The sequence below is a fragment of the Ziziphus jujuba genome, chromosome 1 (assembly GCF_031755915.1).
Source record: "Ziziphus jujuba cultivar Dongzao chromosome 1, ASM3175591v1".
Taxonomy (NCBI): Eukaryota; Viridiplantae; Streptophyta; class Magnoliopsida; order Rosales; family Rhamnaceae; genus Ziziphus; species Ziziphus jujuba.
The window spans coordinates 17,319,376-17,337,901 of NC_083379.1; the positions used below are offsets into that span (position 1 = coordinate 17,319,376).

The window sequence follows — 18,526 nt, forward strand, 5'->3', positions numbered from 1 at the left end:
TTGTGAGCTAGTTGGCTATTGTGATAGTGATTGGGCAAGTAGCTTGGAAGACATGAAAAGTACCTCTGGCTACTTATTCATGTTTGATTCAGGTCCATTTTCTTTGAGTTTACAAAAACAAGGAACTACAACACAATCAACAGCAGAAGCCGAATACATTTCAATAGTAACAACATCAAACCAAGCAATTTAGATAAGAAAATTGCTTGATGATTTAGGTTGCAAACAAACAAATGCAACCACCATTTATTACGACAACACTTCAACCATTGCCATTACTAAAAATCCAGTACAACACAGAAGAACTAAACGTATCCTTATGAAGTACCGTAGCATCCGAAAGGCTGAAAGAAACAAGGAAACAAACTTGATGCATTGCTCCACTCAAGATCAATTGGCAGATATTCTTACAAAACCATTGCCAAAAGAAAGATTTCAAAAGCTTAGAAGTCTACCATATTTCATGCCTAACATTTCCAAGGAGGAGTGTTAGAGAATCATGGCATTGTTAGCCATGATCATAAGCAAACCCAAGACCTAGGTGCCTTGGTCGTGGGGTTGCTATCTAAACTTATTTTTTGTATTTTGTTCTAGAAATTTTTTTTTCATAATTAGGCTAGTTAAGTTGGTGCACAAAGACACCAAAATGTTTTAATTAATCTGCATTAGCTAAATTAGGGTTTAAGAAAACTTAAGCACTTGATGACATGGAAGCACCTTGGTGTCAAGATGATGACTTGGATAGTTGCTTGTTGACATGGAGCTTAACAATTCGGCCTACCTCTCGTCCAATACATGTGAAGACATGTGGCATCATGCATGAGGACTACTTCACTTAAAAGTACTCAATATGACAGCAACACTTGTCAACATTCTATGATGCATGTGATGAAGTTGCCTTTACATATGTGCTTGCTTCACTATGAAAAACTTGAAAATTATTAGTGCATATGACCGGCCATGGTGTCCTTTCACACCACTTTTGTTATAAATATGCATAAACATTTCAATGAATGGTTAATTTAGATTTTCGTAAAAATACCTTAGTTTTCTTTTTTGTAAACAAGAGGAGAATTATACCGACCTTGCTGGAAAATTTCAGCAGCTTATTCAAACTAGCAAAGCCAAGCATTACACTTCCAAAATCAATTTCAAATAACTTCAAAATCTTGTTCTCTTTAGATAAACCTTACCCTTAATCTTTCAACAATAACATAGAAATACAAATATGAGTAATAATTAATAAATCATAATTACTTTCATATGTGTTAAGACCCTTTCCAGAGCTTGTTACTTGAACCCTAGGATGGTTATGACTTTTCTCAAATTTTTACTCAACATGGGAGATTCATACTAACTCATGGCCACCCACACTCCCACTTACTACATTCTCACATTTTTTTTAGCACCTATGAATATATTAGACACATAGATACAGATAGAAAGATAATAATAATAATATTAATATTAATAATAAAAATAAAAGATAAAGACAACATGGGTCACAGATCCTAGATTACACAATTTACCTTTTGATCTCTAGAAAATATATACATACAAATTTTACAGCCAATAACCGATAAATTGTAACACAACCTTTAATAAAATAAATTATATTTAAAATTCATATAAAGAAACAATATTTTAAATTGAAGAATTGGAGTCTTAACAATAACCCTGATAGTATCACCACTAACCAAAACCAATGTATATATATATATACATTTTCTTCATAATATAAATATGTACATAGTTTTTTGAAGAATTTGGATAACCTGTCCATAGGCTAATATACTAGTTTGAAGGCTAATACACCTACCTGAAGGCTACAAGACCTATCCGACAGCTATAGTACTTACCTGAAGGCTAGTACGCCTGTTCAAAGGCTACAATACCTACCTGAAGGCTAATATACCTTCTCAAAGGCTATGAGACCTACCCCAAGGCTTACGTACTTGCGCAAAGGCTAGTATTCCTGCTCGAAGGCTAATACACTTGATGTACCATATGACATACGGCTTGGGGTGGTTGCCAATGATGGTTATCCAATCTACTGATCTCGTAGCTAGCAGAGTTTAGCCTGGTTGCTACCCCATTATGGCATGGTACATCTAACATGTAACATAATATATATATATATGTATACATCGAAAGGACACCTAATGCACCGTAAGATGTACTAATTCTACCATGTGATGCTTAGCGTCCCAAACACCACTTGACAGATAAAAAAGGGAGAATAGAACCTGCAAGTAGCCCCATTAGCATCTTAGTATTTACCAATGACTAAATCTACCATCTTTTGGTCATAGGGAAGGTAATTGATGTTATCACTGTAAAAGACGTGTTTACCTTGCTCACCATAGCTTACAAAAGATGACTAAATATAACTTGAGTGCTAATCAATAAGAATAATAATATAGAACTCCAGAACCTTATGGTGGATCTAAAGACTAACTAGTCACATAAAAATATATAATTACGAAAACATCAACTCCTTCTAATTACATTTTCAAGCTGTAATTAAATGTTTTACCGATAAACAAATAAATAAATGTATTAATAAATAATACTTAAACAAAAATAATAAAAAAGAAAAATAATAATGTTAAAACATAATTAATGAATAACTTTACATCTGCATAAAATCAAACATAATCTATTTAATTATTTCCCAAAAATCAATTATCAATAACAAAAATTCATAAAAACCCAGATATAACTTTTCGGAAAAATAGATCATGTTAAAATCATCTTAATAATAAATATTTTTGTAACTCTTAATTCTTTAAAACAACACTTATGTAAATAAATAAATGTACAATTAAATAAATAAATAAACAAACTAATAATCTTGTAACGTCATTCACATTTACTTAATTATGAACACTCACACCTATATATATTTATATATATATATATACCCATATAAATAGACACGTTATAAGTTTATAATTGTTTTGTGAAAACTAAATTAAAACATAGTTTATAATAAAAAAGTAAAGTGCTAAAACCTTTGAAAAGAAGTAGAATGGCATTTAAAATAAATTAACATTTGGAATAAGTTTAATTAAACATAAGCATCTAAACCCCTTTGGATTTTTATAAAATATCCAATTAATAATAATTTTGTTAATAACACAACTAAATCTAAATTTAATTATAATATATATATATATATATGTTCATCCTTACTCTACTGCAGAGCCCACCGCCTCAGGCACGACCTTGCCATAACACCCGTGAAACATTCCACAATAGTTATGTTAGACTCCTTAAACTTTTACAGTCTAAATAAATACATTTTTGAACATACATATATATATATATATGTATGTATATGCATGTATATATATATATATATATATCCAAAGTATACATACCTATAAACATATACATATCCACAAAGTTATGGATAACTACATAAAAATTCAAGTCAAGAAATAAATAAATAAAATAACAAAGTAAATAAATAACTAATTAAATATATTTTTATATAATTCTCCCAACAATGAATATATATACCTTTATACATATATACATGTTTTTATGTAAATTTACATATAAAAAGATATCCAATCTTTAAAACAATTAGAACCATAATACTAAACATAATTTTAAAATAAAAATTAACACTCACCACTTCATATTTATACATTCATACATACACACACACACACACACGCATATATATATATATGTATATAAACATGTATATATATAGTTTAAAACAATTTCCACAACAAATACAAAAATATACTCAAAAATGGTAAAATCTCAAATACCCAACCAAAATTAACAAGTTATATACCAAATGAAAGCTTAAGAGATTAGGATAAAAAGTAAATAGCTCAAACTTGCATATTTCATTACCGGTGGTTAGAAAATGGTTGAGACGTTTTGGTCAAACTTTTAACCAATGTATCACTCAAACAACTTGGAATTGGGAAATCTTGAGGCCATATTCAGAATCAAGGGGTAGAAATTAAGTGGGAGGGAAATTAAGGGGGAGGGACCAGCCTTGTGGTCAGAGATCGCCAAAAAGCCTATGAACTTTGTGATGTCGACCGTCGGCATTCAAATGCCTATCCCATCACATATGCCAACCAAATGGCTCAAGGTTTGGTGGCCAATGTCACCTTGTTGTGGCCTTCCACATAAGCTGGCACATGTTGGCATCTGGTGGCTAGAGCACGGCCAATTTTGGCCCATTTGTGAGAGAGAGAGAGAGAGAGAGAGAGAGAGAGAGAGGGAGGGAGGGTTTTGTACATGGAGAAGGAGGAGGAGGAGGAGAAGGAGAGAGAGAGGGAGCAAGAAAGAAAAAGCAAATTAATTATAAGGTGACATAAGGCTCGCTCAGACTGTAACACATGACACCTACCAATTGATGACATGTGGCAATCGTCAGAGATCCCATTAAATATTCCTTTACATGTTTTTCAATAAAAACTATCCAATAAAGTCAGTCCTAGAAAAATAAGTGCAAGTTTATAGGTCCATAAATTTTCAACTGTTGATCCAAATTAAGCATGTTGCTAATCTATGGACTCATATCGACAAACTCTATCACATAGTACATAAGTCAAAATCAAAACCCATACAAATAAAAAGTTAACCTCGAGCTCACCCGATCTGTCCAAATCGCACCTTGTTATGAGCATAACTTTCTAATCTTAACTTCAATTTTGGCATACTACTAGTCTACAAACTCAAGTCACGCATACTTCACCAAATACCTCATTCAAAGCAAAATTCTTCTTGTAGCACGAAGTTAACTAAAAGTTCAAATTCGAAGTGTTTTCTCTAGTTGGGGTGTTACAAATCAAGTTTTTAATGCCATTGCTAAGGACTAAATTTAGTTTTTTTTTTCTTTTTTTGAAACTCTGTTTTAACCAATATTCACTATGAAAAATTTGGCCTCTTGTCACATAGCTAATTTTTCACACAAAGCCTATTTTTGTCATAGTATCGCTTAATCGTGACCAAAAATGTTTCATCATGTGTTTGTAGTTGTAGCCCCATCATAGATCGGTTTGTTATGAAATTTACATTTTGTTACTAAAAGGGTTATCCAGTGTGACAAAAAAAAAATTATATCTTTGTCTCATATTGGAAGCATTGCAAGTTTTGACACTTATCCTCATTTTTTGTCATAGTATGTATAGTTGCTGTCCTAGATATGGTTCTAAGATTTTATCAAACTTTACATATCAGTGACAATATCTTACTATGACAAATTTTATTCATCACATTTAATGCGACATAGCCAAATTTACACAATGTGAATGAGTTTGCCACCTACGTACAGTTTTGTGACAAAGCTCTACCTATTACCAAGGAGGTTTTTTGACAAGTTTGATTTGTCACTAAGCCCTTCTAGTGGCTAGTAATATTGCTTTTGTCACTGACTCGTTGTTACATGATATATGTTTGAGTGACAAAGAGCTCTCTCTGTCACTTGAGCGGTTTTATGACAAGTCTACCTTGTCCTTACGCCATTCCAATGACAAATAAACTCTTTTATGCCACTAACTTGCTACCACATGAAATTAAAAATAACTACTAATTAATTATTATATTAGTAAAATGTCATTTACATTTCTAAAATTACGCTTACGAAATGCAATTAACCAAAAAAAAAAAAAGAATAATATTTTATTAACATCAATATCTTGTACATTAAAATTTATTAACACCAACTATACTAAGCAAGTTGTATAAAGAAAAAAGGAAAAAAAAAAAAAGAAGGAAATTGTACATTCAAGGAAAAAAAAAAAAAGAAAAAAAAAATTTACATTCCAGGGGGAAAAAAAATACATAACTGTTGCCTATACCCTCTAAATCACCTCCATCTCAATCCTTATATACATCTCCATCTCCATCATCCATGGTTCATCATCTCCAAGGATCCTATATAATAATAAAAGAAAAATGCAGAATTAGTAGAAATCTAGTTTAAGTTATTTCAAAGAAAAGAGAGAATCTCTCAAGAATTAATATAAAGAAAGATTAGAGGATCAAATATTTTACTTTATTATGTCCATAAACACTAGTTTTGCTTTTATCCACTTGCTGATTAGCAATCAGTGAACTGCCACTTATCTGAGGAATTGGATGTGTTCTTTGAGCCTCGGCTGCAATGTCTATCCGATGGCATATACACTATCCAATTCATTAATTACATTAGAAGAACCTGTAAAATAATCAGAGAAATTAATAAAGTGAATTACGTGGTAAATATACATTTAATGATTGAGCTGTTGAATTAGACAAAATCACTTTCTATTTTGCCCTCACCATGATAGCAACATGACTTTAACAACTCATAGACAAAAAGTCCAGAACACTGATAGTTAAATAGATTCATAGAATATTTCCTCAATAGATAATCCACAGTACAGCTATAGAAACAACATTAAATCCAGTTAACTAGATGACACTTACTCTAGATGCTCAATAGAAATTAATCTGATTTAGTAGGGAAATAATACAGAAACTGAGTTGTAAGTTTTAGGATTATTAACTACTTAATTTATAGTAAATATGGGACTACATACTAAGACAAACAAAAATAGATAACCTGCCACAGCTTGACATCCTTTAGATCTTGGTGTACATTATGAGAGTCATAGCAACTCTAAGAGGTGATGATGTCAAAATAAGCACTTGGACAGGCCTAAACTTGCTAGTCTCTCTAATGTCCTTTAATCTCAGCATCTAACAATGCATATTGATTATTAAATTCTGTACTCGAATATGCAGGTTATTTGGATGAAAAAAAAAAAACACACACACACACACACACACACTGTTATGTTAATTAACCTTTATGCATTCTAAACTACAGATAATTGCATTTTACACTTTCATTTTTTGCCTCTATATGGCAACCATGCGACAATTTTGTCAAAAAATTAACATAAAAAAGAAAAAGTGTTCAACGTGCACAATGCCAAAAAGCATTTGTTGACATTTTGATTATGAATAATTGTGAGACCGCATCATCTGGATTAGATAAATAAATGTTTTTCCTTCCATACCCATCTTTCTATTTGCATATCCTCCCTTCATATCTTCATCCATGTCTCACTCATCAATGACCATAGAAAATTTCCAAACTTTTAAAAATACTATGAACCTTCGACTCCAGTAGAAGCTCTTGTTATACAAATGAGATGTTTGAGCTACCAACTTCCCAGACCTTCCCCTGTTATGTTATTTTCCACAAACTTGACCCAAATAATGAACCTCTCAACCACTAGCTACAATGAAATTGCAGGTGGCTTGACTCGCATTTATCTTACGCTAGTTTCATCTATCAAGTATGCTAAAAACACCCTTTTCTCATCACATTCCTATCTCCAAAACAACAGCTGATATGCTAGCTCGTGATTAAACTTATTCTATAGTGCTCCAAAGAGCTAGCAAGCCAGCCTTTGATTACCAAAATTATGCTTTACCACAACATGCGTTACCTCACCATTCTGTTGTTTTATTTTCTATCTGGTTCGGGCCTAAAAGCGAAGCTACCCCAACATACCTCTGCCACTTTTGTGCAAACATAACGAACTTCATCCACAGTAGTATTTACCAATGAAATCTTAATCATCTTCTTTGTTTCCTTTCCTCCAACACCCTTCAACTTCTAATGAAGTTCCATCATCGGCCAGAACATTCCAAGATTCAACAAATCACTCTGCAACTTGAGCTCTGGTCAAGCTTCTTCTTCAATTTGGGATTAGGGTTCACTAAATATTCGTTGATCTATTTGAATTCTATTGGTCCAAGTGTCTGTCCTTTATTTGTTTGTATTTTAGTTTTAGTTAGATGGTGTCATTTGTTACTTTCATAGGAACCAAGTAAAGGCCCCCTCAAGTAGATGACTATTTAGAGCTATTACCTTGACGCCAAAGAAGAGTTCGACGCGATGCTTTATTTTTGTCCTAGTTGTTCCTAATTCGACATTAGAAGTATATTGATTTTTCAACAATAATTGAATACTTTTGTCTATAAATACTGCATATTTGATTCCATCAATAAATCCATTTCTTTCCTATGATTTCTAATCTCAATAAGAATGCTAGTTCTTACTGTTCATATGTTACGATATGGATATACCACAACAATTTGTTATGTATGGATGATAAGATTCCATTGATACAAAGCCCATTCCAATAGACTTATTCTATTAGAGGGTCCCATTGGTGTGGAAAGGATGGTTTCAATATTTCCCATGTGTAATCCTTTGTATAGAAGTTGGGGCAGGCGAATGCTAAGATGGAATAGACCTGCCAATATGTCCAATGTTTGTGTTGCAATATGATGAGAGGCTATTTCTCCCGGAACAAAAGAACAAGTCTAGGAAAGCTATCATGTGCTAGCATCACATCATTGAGCTAATCCATCTGTGATGGTCCTAATTGGTTATTGCTTCCATGTAGGCTCTTGTGTCAGTAGCCGTTACTTAATACAACACTATTTTGTCATTTTCCTTCGTTATAAAAGCTTGGTTGACCTCAAGCTTGAGTGAATTGAATTTTGTTGCCATTTTCACAGTTTTGTGAGCTTTGTGAGCTTGACTTCCTAATGAATTGGACTAGTTGTGTAATACCTTGATTCGAGAAAGCGCTTGGAATTTGATTTTTTAATCAAATTTAATCGGAGTTGACCAAACAAGTCACACAATTAACTTTTTGGTACAATCAGAGTTTCATTTTGACCAAGGCAACATTGCAAAGGGCTTATCACCATGAGTCTATAGACTAGTACTATGCTTGATTTTTAGCTAGGATCGAGAATTTATGTTCAAAACAAGGTTTGATTCGGATTAATTAAGAGGGGCTCATGGTTGACTATTTATTTGGTGAAGGTTTGAAGTTCACTAGCATACCATTGTCTAGTGCTCGTTAATATGAGTCTGTAGGTCTGGAGAGTGCTTAATTTGGAGCTATGGTTAAAAAATTATAACTCTGTAAAGTTATAATTATTTTTTAAGGCTTATGTATTGATAGTTTTATTAAAAAATGAAAAATGGGGAATAAAAATATCACCTACACTTGCAATGTATAAGCTATCACGCGGCTAGGGGAGAGTTCATTTGTTGGCTTTTTACTAGCCACTTTGGGATAAATGAGAGGGGGAGAGGAGAGATAGATAGGAGAGGAAGAGAAAGGGAGATAGCTACTCTTTTTTGCCAAATTGCCCACCTCTGTCACTGTATTGTCTCATGCACCAAACTATTGAAAAGTTATGATGGTTTGAAGTTTCGTCAAAAACTTTAACACAACCAGCAGTGAGTTTTGCCAATTTGAGCTAAGTATTCTTAATTCTTATGTCTCAAGCTTTTTTTGGAGCATAAAATTTGTTAATTATGGTTGAGTATTTAAATTTTACCATTTTGAGATAATTTTAGTAATTACTATAAAATTTGATTGTAAGGGAAGTTTTCCATTGATATTCTTATTATGTTTAGGTTCTCAGTAACTAATAGAAGTTCATGAAATATTCAATTTTATGACATTAGGTTTAAATAGAAAAACTCCATTTTTTGGCAATAGACCATTTGGGGTCATTGTATAATTCAACCTCCACGAAGTCTAAACTTTGGAATTCAGAAGTAGCAAAAGTAATTTTAGAACATTTAGAGCATTCTAATAGCTTTGGATAAGGTTATTGTTACCTAAATAATATTTTTGGTGTATTTTAGGCATCCGAACGATGAAAGAATGAAGGCAAGGTAAATCAAAAGAAAACAAGGTATGAAGGATTGAAATTGATTTGGAGTGAAGGTGTATCTCAGCTTTGATGTAATAAGCTGCTGAAAATTTGTAACAAGGCCAGTTTTAGTGTTCTCTTGGTTTCAAATGGAAACTAAGGTATATTTATCCAAAATTTAGTATATTCATTCATGGAACTGTAATACATATTTATAGCATACAAAATAGGTGTGAAAGCACACCATGACCAGTTTTAAGGACCAATATAAACAAGTCCTTCATGGTGAAGCAAAACAACATGTGTAAAGTAACTTTGTCACATGCATCATGGTTGGTTGACAAGTGTTGCTGCCTCATTAGTTGCTTCATGGTGAAGTAGTCCTCATGCATGATGACACATGTCCTTCGGTCTCCACCAGCATATCTTAGCCGTGTGTCCTTGCTTTTTGCAAATTATGCAAGGATCATATGTCATCTTGTTCTCTCTTTGGTTTGTTATTTCCTTGCCTCTATTTTGCCTTTGGAAAGGCCTTGGTTGCTGGATTGATTTACCGTTGTTATTTGCTGCAAAGGCTGCTTCACTCGAGCTTGATTCACCTTGTAGCCGAAGACTCCTCCTTTGTTCCGTGGCTTGCAAGGCATTGATCAATTCAGCAACTCTGAGTTGTGTAAGGTCTCTTGTCTCCTCCAAAGTTGAGATCTTTACTTCATACTTCTCTAGAAGGCATATAAGGATCTTTTCAACAATCCTTTGATCTGGTAAAAACTCACCATGCAATCGGATTTGGTTGACAATCTTCATAAGTTTGTTGGAAAACTCCTTCATGGTTTCATGCTCCAACATCTTCATATTTTTGAATTCTCTTCTAAGGTTGAGCAGCTGCATCTGTCTTGATCTTGTACTTCCTTGGAACTCCTCTTGAACCTTTTTCCATGCTTGTCTAGGAGTTGTACAAGTCATAATTCTAGTGAAGATGTCATCGGTCACAGCAACTTGTATTGCTGTGAGAGTTTTGTAAGGTCTTGCATTTTCTTCACTATGAAGTTTGATTTGATTTACAGTAGCACCTGCTCTCAATGGTTCTACCTCATAATCAACTTCAACAAGCTCCCAAAGGTCATAAGCTTGAAGATAAGATCTCATTTTGATTGCCCAAACAGGATAGTTGTTGCCATCAAACATGGGAGGTGAAGGTGCTGAAAAATGTGAGGAAGCCATTTAAACCGGTTGGTCTTTTGTGAGTTTTGAATCGGTTTTTGTTGAGGGATTGATGAAAGAAGGCTCTGATACCAATTTGAAAGAATGAGGGCGAGGTTAATCAAAAGAAAACAAGGTATGAAGGATTGAAATTGATTTGGAGTGAAGGTGTATCTCGGCTTTGATGTAATAAGCTGCTGAAAATTTGTAACAAGGCCAGTTTTAGTGTTCTCTTGGTTTCAAATGGAAACTAAGGTATATTTCTCCAAAATTCAATATATTCATTCATGGAACTGTAATACATATTTATAGCATACAAAATAGGTGTGAAAGCACACCATGATCGGTTTTAAGGGCCAATACAAACAAGTCCTTCATGGTGAAGCAAAACAACATGTGTAAAGTAACTTTGTCACATGCACCATGGTTGCTTGACAAGTGTTGCTGCCTCATTAGTTGCTTCATGGTGAAGTAGTCCTCATGCATGATGACACATGTCCTTCCATGCATTGGTTGAGAGAAAGGGCGAATGGTGAAGCTCCATGTCACTAAGTAGCTTCCATGTCACCATCCTTGTCACCAAGGTGCTTTCCATGTCATCTAAGTGCTTGGTTTTTCTTAAACCCTAATTTGGCTAGTATACTTTAAACAACATATTTTGGTGTCTTTGTGCACCAACTTATCTAGCCTAGATTACACAATTTGCTAGAATTAAAAATACAAACCAAATATGAAACAAACTAGGTTAATGATTTCGGCCAAGGCATTTAAGCTTTTACCTTGCCTTGGTCTCGGTTTTGCATGTTTCATGGCTAACACTTGCCATGATTCTCTAACAAACGAAACTTGCATGCTAACCTTGCAATGAAGCAAGAAAAAGCAGCATCAATACTATGAGTGGTATATGTTATTTAAGTTTTATATTTGAATTATAAAATATTTATAACTAATATTCGATTAATGGTGGTGTTTATGCTAATAGAATATGTAAATGCATTTTTTATGGATTTTTCTAAATATATTTATTGCATTTATTTATGATTACTCATGAAGTTTAGATTTAACAAATTATAAATATATTTATTGCATTTAATTGTGATTACTCATGAAGTTTAGACTTAACATATTATTAATATTATTAATATTTATATTGGCAAATGTTTTTTAAGAATTACTGTAAATTAAAAACGGTTATGTTTTTGCTTAATTGGTTTTATTTTATTTATTTAATTTTAAATGCTGGAATATGATTTTTGTGGTTTGTTTAAAAGAGGTTTTATTTTTCTAAAATAAATTAGGTATAATTGAATATTTAATCATTATTATTTTCACTTCGAATTTTTAATGTGGCTTTTCCCAACCATGCTCTCTCTTTCTCTCTCTCTCACACACGTGTGTTTATGTACAAGTAACTTGAAAACGATTGGTATGTCATTTCTTAGACCATGAATAGAAGTTGTAAAGTATTTACTATTACATTTGATTTTTTTGTTTTTTTTCATATGGCGTTTGTGCATTGTTAGATTAATTGTGTGTGTGTATATATATATATATATATGTATATATGTGTGTACATATAATTGTGAATTTGCAAAATTAATTGTTTGTATTTATTTATTTAGGTTGGTTTTGAAGTTAAGGAGTATTATTATTTATATATATACATATACGTATGTGACTCTTTTTTAATGTTTTAGTAACTTGGATTGATTATCTCACTCCCTATATATATATTTATTTATTTATAAATATATACTATTTTAAAATTATAATTATGATCTACATTGATTGGTGGTAGAAATTTTAGATTTGGCAGACGTATATATATATATATGATGATGATGATTTATGAAATTTTTTATCGGATAATTGTTCTTGCTTAAAAATAAGTATCTTATTTATTTATTTTTTTTAATGTTGATTTGGGACTTGATATTCTCTTTCATAAATATTATTCAATATTGAATTATATATGATTTGAGAAATTATACTGTTGGCATTTTTAGATGTGGTTAGGAAATGGGTTTATGGAAGATTAATATTTTTGTGTTATTATGTTGAACCATGGGGTGTATATATATATATATATATATTCTCAGATTATGCATATATATTTGTGTATATATATATGTATATGTAATTAGGATTTTGCAAGATTATTTGTATTTATTTTCATTTAAATTTTATTTGGCTATATTTATTTATTCATCATATCTCAATTTATTTATTTATGGTTCTAAAATGGAATTGTGAAAAATTTGTATTTTCATATTATTGTATTTATTCATGATTAGTTGGGTTTTAAATGTACCATATTGTACCGGTGTTCTTGATATATATATATATATATATGTATATTATGTTGATTTTAATGTGCATATTATATTTAATCGTTTCTTTGCGAGCTGTGATGAGTGATGGTAGGTAGGTGTTATGCAATGATGACATTAGCCACTCTCCCCATGGCTGAAGAACAACAAGTTTAGGCATTCAGATAGGGGATAAAGCGAGTGAGGTAAGCAGATATTTTACAATGATAGCAGTAACCACTTTTCATTTAGCAGTAGGATGGTAAGTTATTAAACACTTGTACCTTTGGGACACTAATGGGCCATGTGCAAGTTTTTTTTTCCCTATTTCTATTAAGTGGTATTTGGGATGTCAAATATCACTTTGCAGCACTGATATATCGTATCGTACATCAGGTCCATTTCCAATATATTATGTACTAGGTGTACCAAACAATACTGTGGTAGCGATCTGGTTATGCCTAAACGTGGTCTATTATGATATTTCTGCTGCCTACGATATTAGTAGGTTGGATGACCATTATAGGCAACCATCCTTGACTGTATTGATAGTAGTGTACCTATCAGCAGTTGATACCATGGAAACTATATATTAATACATCATATGATACATCGGGCGATTTTTAGTTTTAATTGATATATTTTTATACAAACTTTTTATGGTTTCAATGTTTTATATTTGTGTATTTATACATTTAATTAACATTTTTAATAATCTTAAACATAAGAGTTTCATCATTTTACTATACTATTTTATTATATTATCATAATTTTTTTATTACCTTATTATTATTATTGTCGTTGTTGTCGTCGTCGTCGTCCTTGTTGTTATTATCAATATTATTATTACTACTAAATACATGATTGTTGTTTTTATTCTAATTAATGATTTTCTAGATTTGAAAGTGTGTGTATAACCAAGCTAAGTAGTGAGAAAGTTGTACTGTACAAACGATAGACATTCGGGTTAGCTTTTGGATAAGTATTTCAGGCTTCAGGCAGGTATTTCAACCTTTGGACAAATAGTTCAACCTACGGAGAGGTTATTAAGGACCTTCAAAAGATCGTATACATATTTATATATATAAAGATATTTATTTACATTGATTTCGGATAGTGAAGGTGCTACTAGAATTATTTTTATTATTGTTATCATCATTATTATGGTTCTATCATCATCACTGGTAGTATTATGGACTAGATATGATGCATATTATTTTTATGGGACATAGTAAATTTTGTAGAGTTTTAGTAAGTGTAAGGTTTGAGTGGCTATGAATATGTAAAAGTGTTGTTTCTTATGCAAGGTTAAATTTGGGGAAGTTTAATTTACAGGGAGATGCTGTCACATTTTTTGTAGAATTTCTAATGGGGTTTCCCCTTGTTAGGGCCATACTAGTTTTTCGGTGACAAACTTCGAGAGGATTTTGACAAGTTAAGTGCTAGGTTTCTATCACCCACTTTCAGTTTTAGTAATTCAAACACTTTCCTTTTGCCTTCATACATCAGCAGGTATTAGAGCATCAACTTCAATTCTTTGATGGCCAGCTCCAAAAAAGGCAGCTCCAATGCTTCTAGTGACTCTCCAAGCATTAAAACACTTTAAACATCCATAGCAAAAGTGGAAAAGCAACAACAATCCCTTTCCATTCTCACTAGTGCATGGCTTCAATTCCTACGACCAGTGGGTCGCAAGCTCAAATCACCCCCGCACTCATTCCCTTGCATTGGAGAACCTCCAGAGTCCTCCACAAACCACTCAACAAGGTCTAGATCTTATTGCAACTCCAACTCTTAACTGCCCTTAAATCTTAGCTTTATAGCCACCACCCTTTGCTCAAATGCCATGACCACTATGAAGATGAATTAGATATGAATGGTGGTTAGAACAACTACCAACCACCTTATGGGGAACCACATAGGTATAACACTAACCACCACCAATCTGACTTCACACTAAAAATAGATGTACAATATTTCATGGGCAATGAGGGATTGAAAAATTCATGGATTGGATTGCTATTTGGAAAGCCTTCTTTGAGTCCGTTTATGTCCTGGATGAGGATAAGCTAAAGCTTTTAGCTAAAAATTCAAAAGGGAAGCCTCAACTTGGTGGGAACAGTTGATTTGCAATTGGATAAGAGAAGGAAAGAATGCAATTCAAACCTAGCCAAAGATAAGGAAATTGTTATGGGCTAAGTTCTTACCTTAAGATTACAATAGGATTCTATTCTATAAGTACCATAATATATAGTAAGAGCGTTGAATTATATAATGTTGAATTTCATAGGCTTAGTGCTAGAACCAACTTAAATGAGAGTGGGGAGCAACTTTTTTCTTGGTACCTTACCAGCTTGAGTCTTTCAATTCAAGAGAAATTCAAATTGGCTACCATGTATACGCTAGATGAAGCCATCAATTTGAAACTCAAATTGAAATAAAACTACAACCGAGCACCCCTCGAATTTCTACCAAGTGGATACTACTTTTTTATTTTTATCAAGATAGACCAAAACCTCCAAATCTTAATACCAAACCTCTGAACTAGCAACCTATGCCGAACTTGAAGTAGACTTTCCAACAGTCAAAACCCTAATCATCTAACCTTATGCTCAAGGATAACTTCTTAAAAACTTTAGGTGTATCTAGCCTGGCCACAAATCCAATGAATACCGAATAAGAAAGAAACTACACTATGTGGAAAATATAGAATATGCAGAGAGTGAAACAGTAGAATTCAAGGATGTAACAGGGACTCAAATGATAACACTACAATGGTGGATGAAGATCAAGAGGAGCCATTCATTGGAATTGTGCAGAAGCTACTTTACACACCTAAGCAGCCCCAGTAGACACAAAGGAATACTATCTTTAGGACCAAATGTACAATTAAAGGCAATGTATGTGAGCTAATTGTATATAAAAGAAGCAATGAGAATATAGTCTCCAATAACTTAGTCAAAGCCATGAATCTCACCATAATGAAACAACCAAATCCCTATTTTGTTGGATAGATCAAAAGAGGATGTGAGGTAAAGGTTGCTTTAACATGTAAAGTCCCATTTAACATAAGCAAATACTATGTAGATGAGATCATATGTGATGTGCTTGACTTTGATGCATGCCATTTGTTGCTTAGTAAACCATGTCAATTTGATAATAAGATGCATCATGTAGAGAAGAAAATACTTATTCTTTTCAATTGGAACAGTACAAAAATTGTTTTACTGCTTAGCAAATCTACTCTAAAACGAAATTCAGGTATAACCATTATCCAAAACACTACTAAACCAAAAACTTTACCAATCCCACACACCAAGCCTATGTTGCTCACATTCTCTAAAGCAAGATTTACTTATGAAATCAAACAAACAGGATAAATTTTTTCAATCATAGCCATTACCTAAACATCCAACCAAACTAGTAAGAAACTAGAGAAACCACCAATGATCCTAAAGCCAGAACAAACATTAGTTGACCAATTTCACACCATTGTCTCTAAAGACTTGCCAAACACTCTACCTCCTATGAGACACATATACCATCAAATTGACCTGGTTTCAAGAGCATCATTACCTAATTTACCTCAATACAGAATGAGTCTCAAATAAAATGAAATATTGCAGGGTATTATGGACGACTTGTAGTAGAAACATCTCATCAGTGAGTTTTAACTCCTTATGCACTGCCTACTCTTATAGTTCCTAAGAAAGGTGGTACATGGTGCATGTGTGTAACAGTAGAACAATCAATAGGATTATTGTCAAACATAAATTTCCAATACCTAGGCTTAAAGGTATACTAGACAAACTGGGAGGAGCAAAATATTTCTCAAAATTGGACCTAAGGAATGGCTATCATCAAATTTGAATCATGCCATTAGATAAAATGAAAATAACTGTCAAGACTTAGGAAGAACTATATGAATGGCAAGTGGTGCCATTTGGATTCTACAGTGTACCAACTACATTCACGAGTTCATGAATCATATTTTGAACTCGATAATTGGAAAGTTTATAGTTGACTGTTTCAATGACATTCTCATCTATAGCAACTTAGAAAAGAAGCAACTCCGACAACTTAAACAAGTGTTCCCAATTCTTCAAGAAAATAAACTATACCTGAATTTAAAGAAATGTGACTTCATGAGCATGAGCTCTGAACTTAAACTCATATTCCTTGGTTTCATCACTAACTAGCATGGCATCAAAACAGATCCTATTAAAGTTTAGGCAATTAGAGATTGGTAGTTCCCTAGAACTATCACTGATACGAGGAGATTTTTTATGGCCTAGCTACATTTTATAGAAGATTATTAAGGGATTCAACATCATTACAAGCCCAATTAAAGACTGTCTAAACCAAAATAACTTCCATTAGGGTCCAAAACAAGAAGCTACATTTCAATTGCTCAAATAAATGCTTAGTGAAGCTCTAGTCCTAGTTTTGCCTAATTATTACAAAGTATTTGAGCTGGAAATAAATGCATCTGAGATTGGAATTGGAGCTGGCTTACCAGCAACTGAATACTTTAGTGAATAATTAGTACAACTAGACAAAAACGGACCACCTATGTCCAAGAACTATATGCTTCGGTGAGGGCATCTAAGCATTGGGAGCACTATCTCATTGCTAAAGAGTTCCTTATCCATAATGAACATAAAGCCTGCAATTCATCTAATCTTAGAAGAAGATAGACCCTGTTCATGCCAAATGGACTGAATACATTCAAAAATTTCCCTATGTCATTAAGCATAACTCTGTGGTCACAAATAAAGTAGTTAATGCATTAAGAAGGAAGATGACTTTGCTAATTTCATGTGGAAGCCAAAGTCACAATCTTTGACACTGTTAAAGACCTTTATCTTCATGATACAAATTTTGGGGAAATCTGGTACAATTTAGGTATTCATGAACCAATTGGTGACTTTCACATTTACAAGTGATCTATTCGAAGCGGTTCAACTTTGCATCCCACAGGGATCACTATAGGTTCAGCTAATTCAAGGGTTACACTCTCGAGGGCTAGTTGCCCACACTAGCCGAGACAAAACTATCTCACTATTCAAAGCTCAACTTTATTGGCCACATCTTGAGAGAGATATCATTCATTTTGCCCAAAATTATGTGGTATATGTCAAAATGCTAAAGAGACTTCTTAGAATACTAGCCTATACACCCTATTACCAATTCCTAAAAGCATCTAGGAGGACCTTTCAATTGACTTCATTCTCAGATGACCCATGACACAATAGAGTTTTGACTTTATCTTGGTAGTTGTTGATAGATTATTTGTAACATCC

At 32.9% G+C, this 18,526-nt stretch overlaps 1 protein-coding gene across 1 annotated transcript; it reads right to left on the reverse strand.

The window, feature by feature from the left end:
• Positions 1-10,098: 10,098 nt before the first annotated feature.
• LOC132799484 (uncharacterized) lies at positions 10,099-10,935 on the reverse strand. The gene has a single exon (XM_060811464.1). It carries the CDS (start codon positions 10,933-10,935, stop codon positions 10,099-10,101), a length of 837 nt encoding a protein of 278 aa, XP_060667447.1.
• Between the last annotated feature and the right edge of the window lie 7,591 nt (positions 10,936-18,526).

What these genes read in the sequence shown, in the direction of transcription:
- LOC132799484 (XM_060811464.1), bottom strand. Translation starts at nt 10,935, where the DNA reads ATGGCTTCCTCACATTTTTCAGCACCTTCACCTCCCATGTTTGATGGC.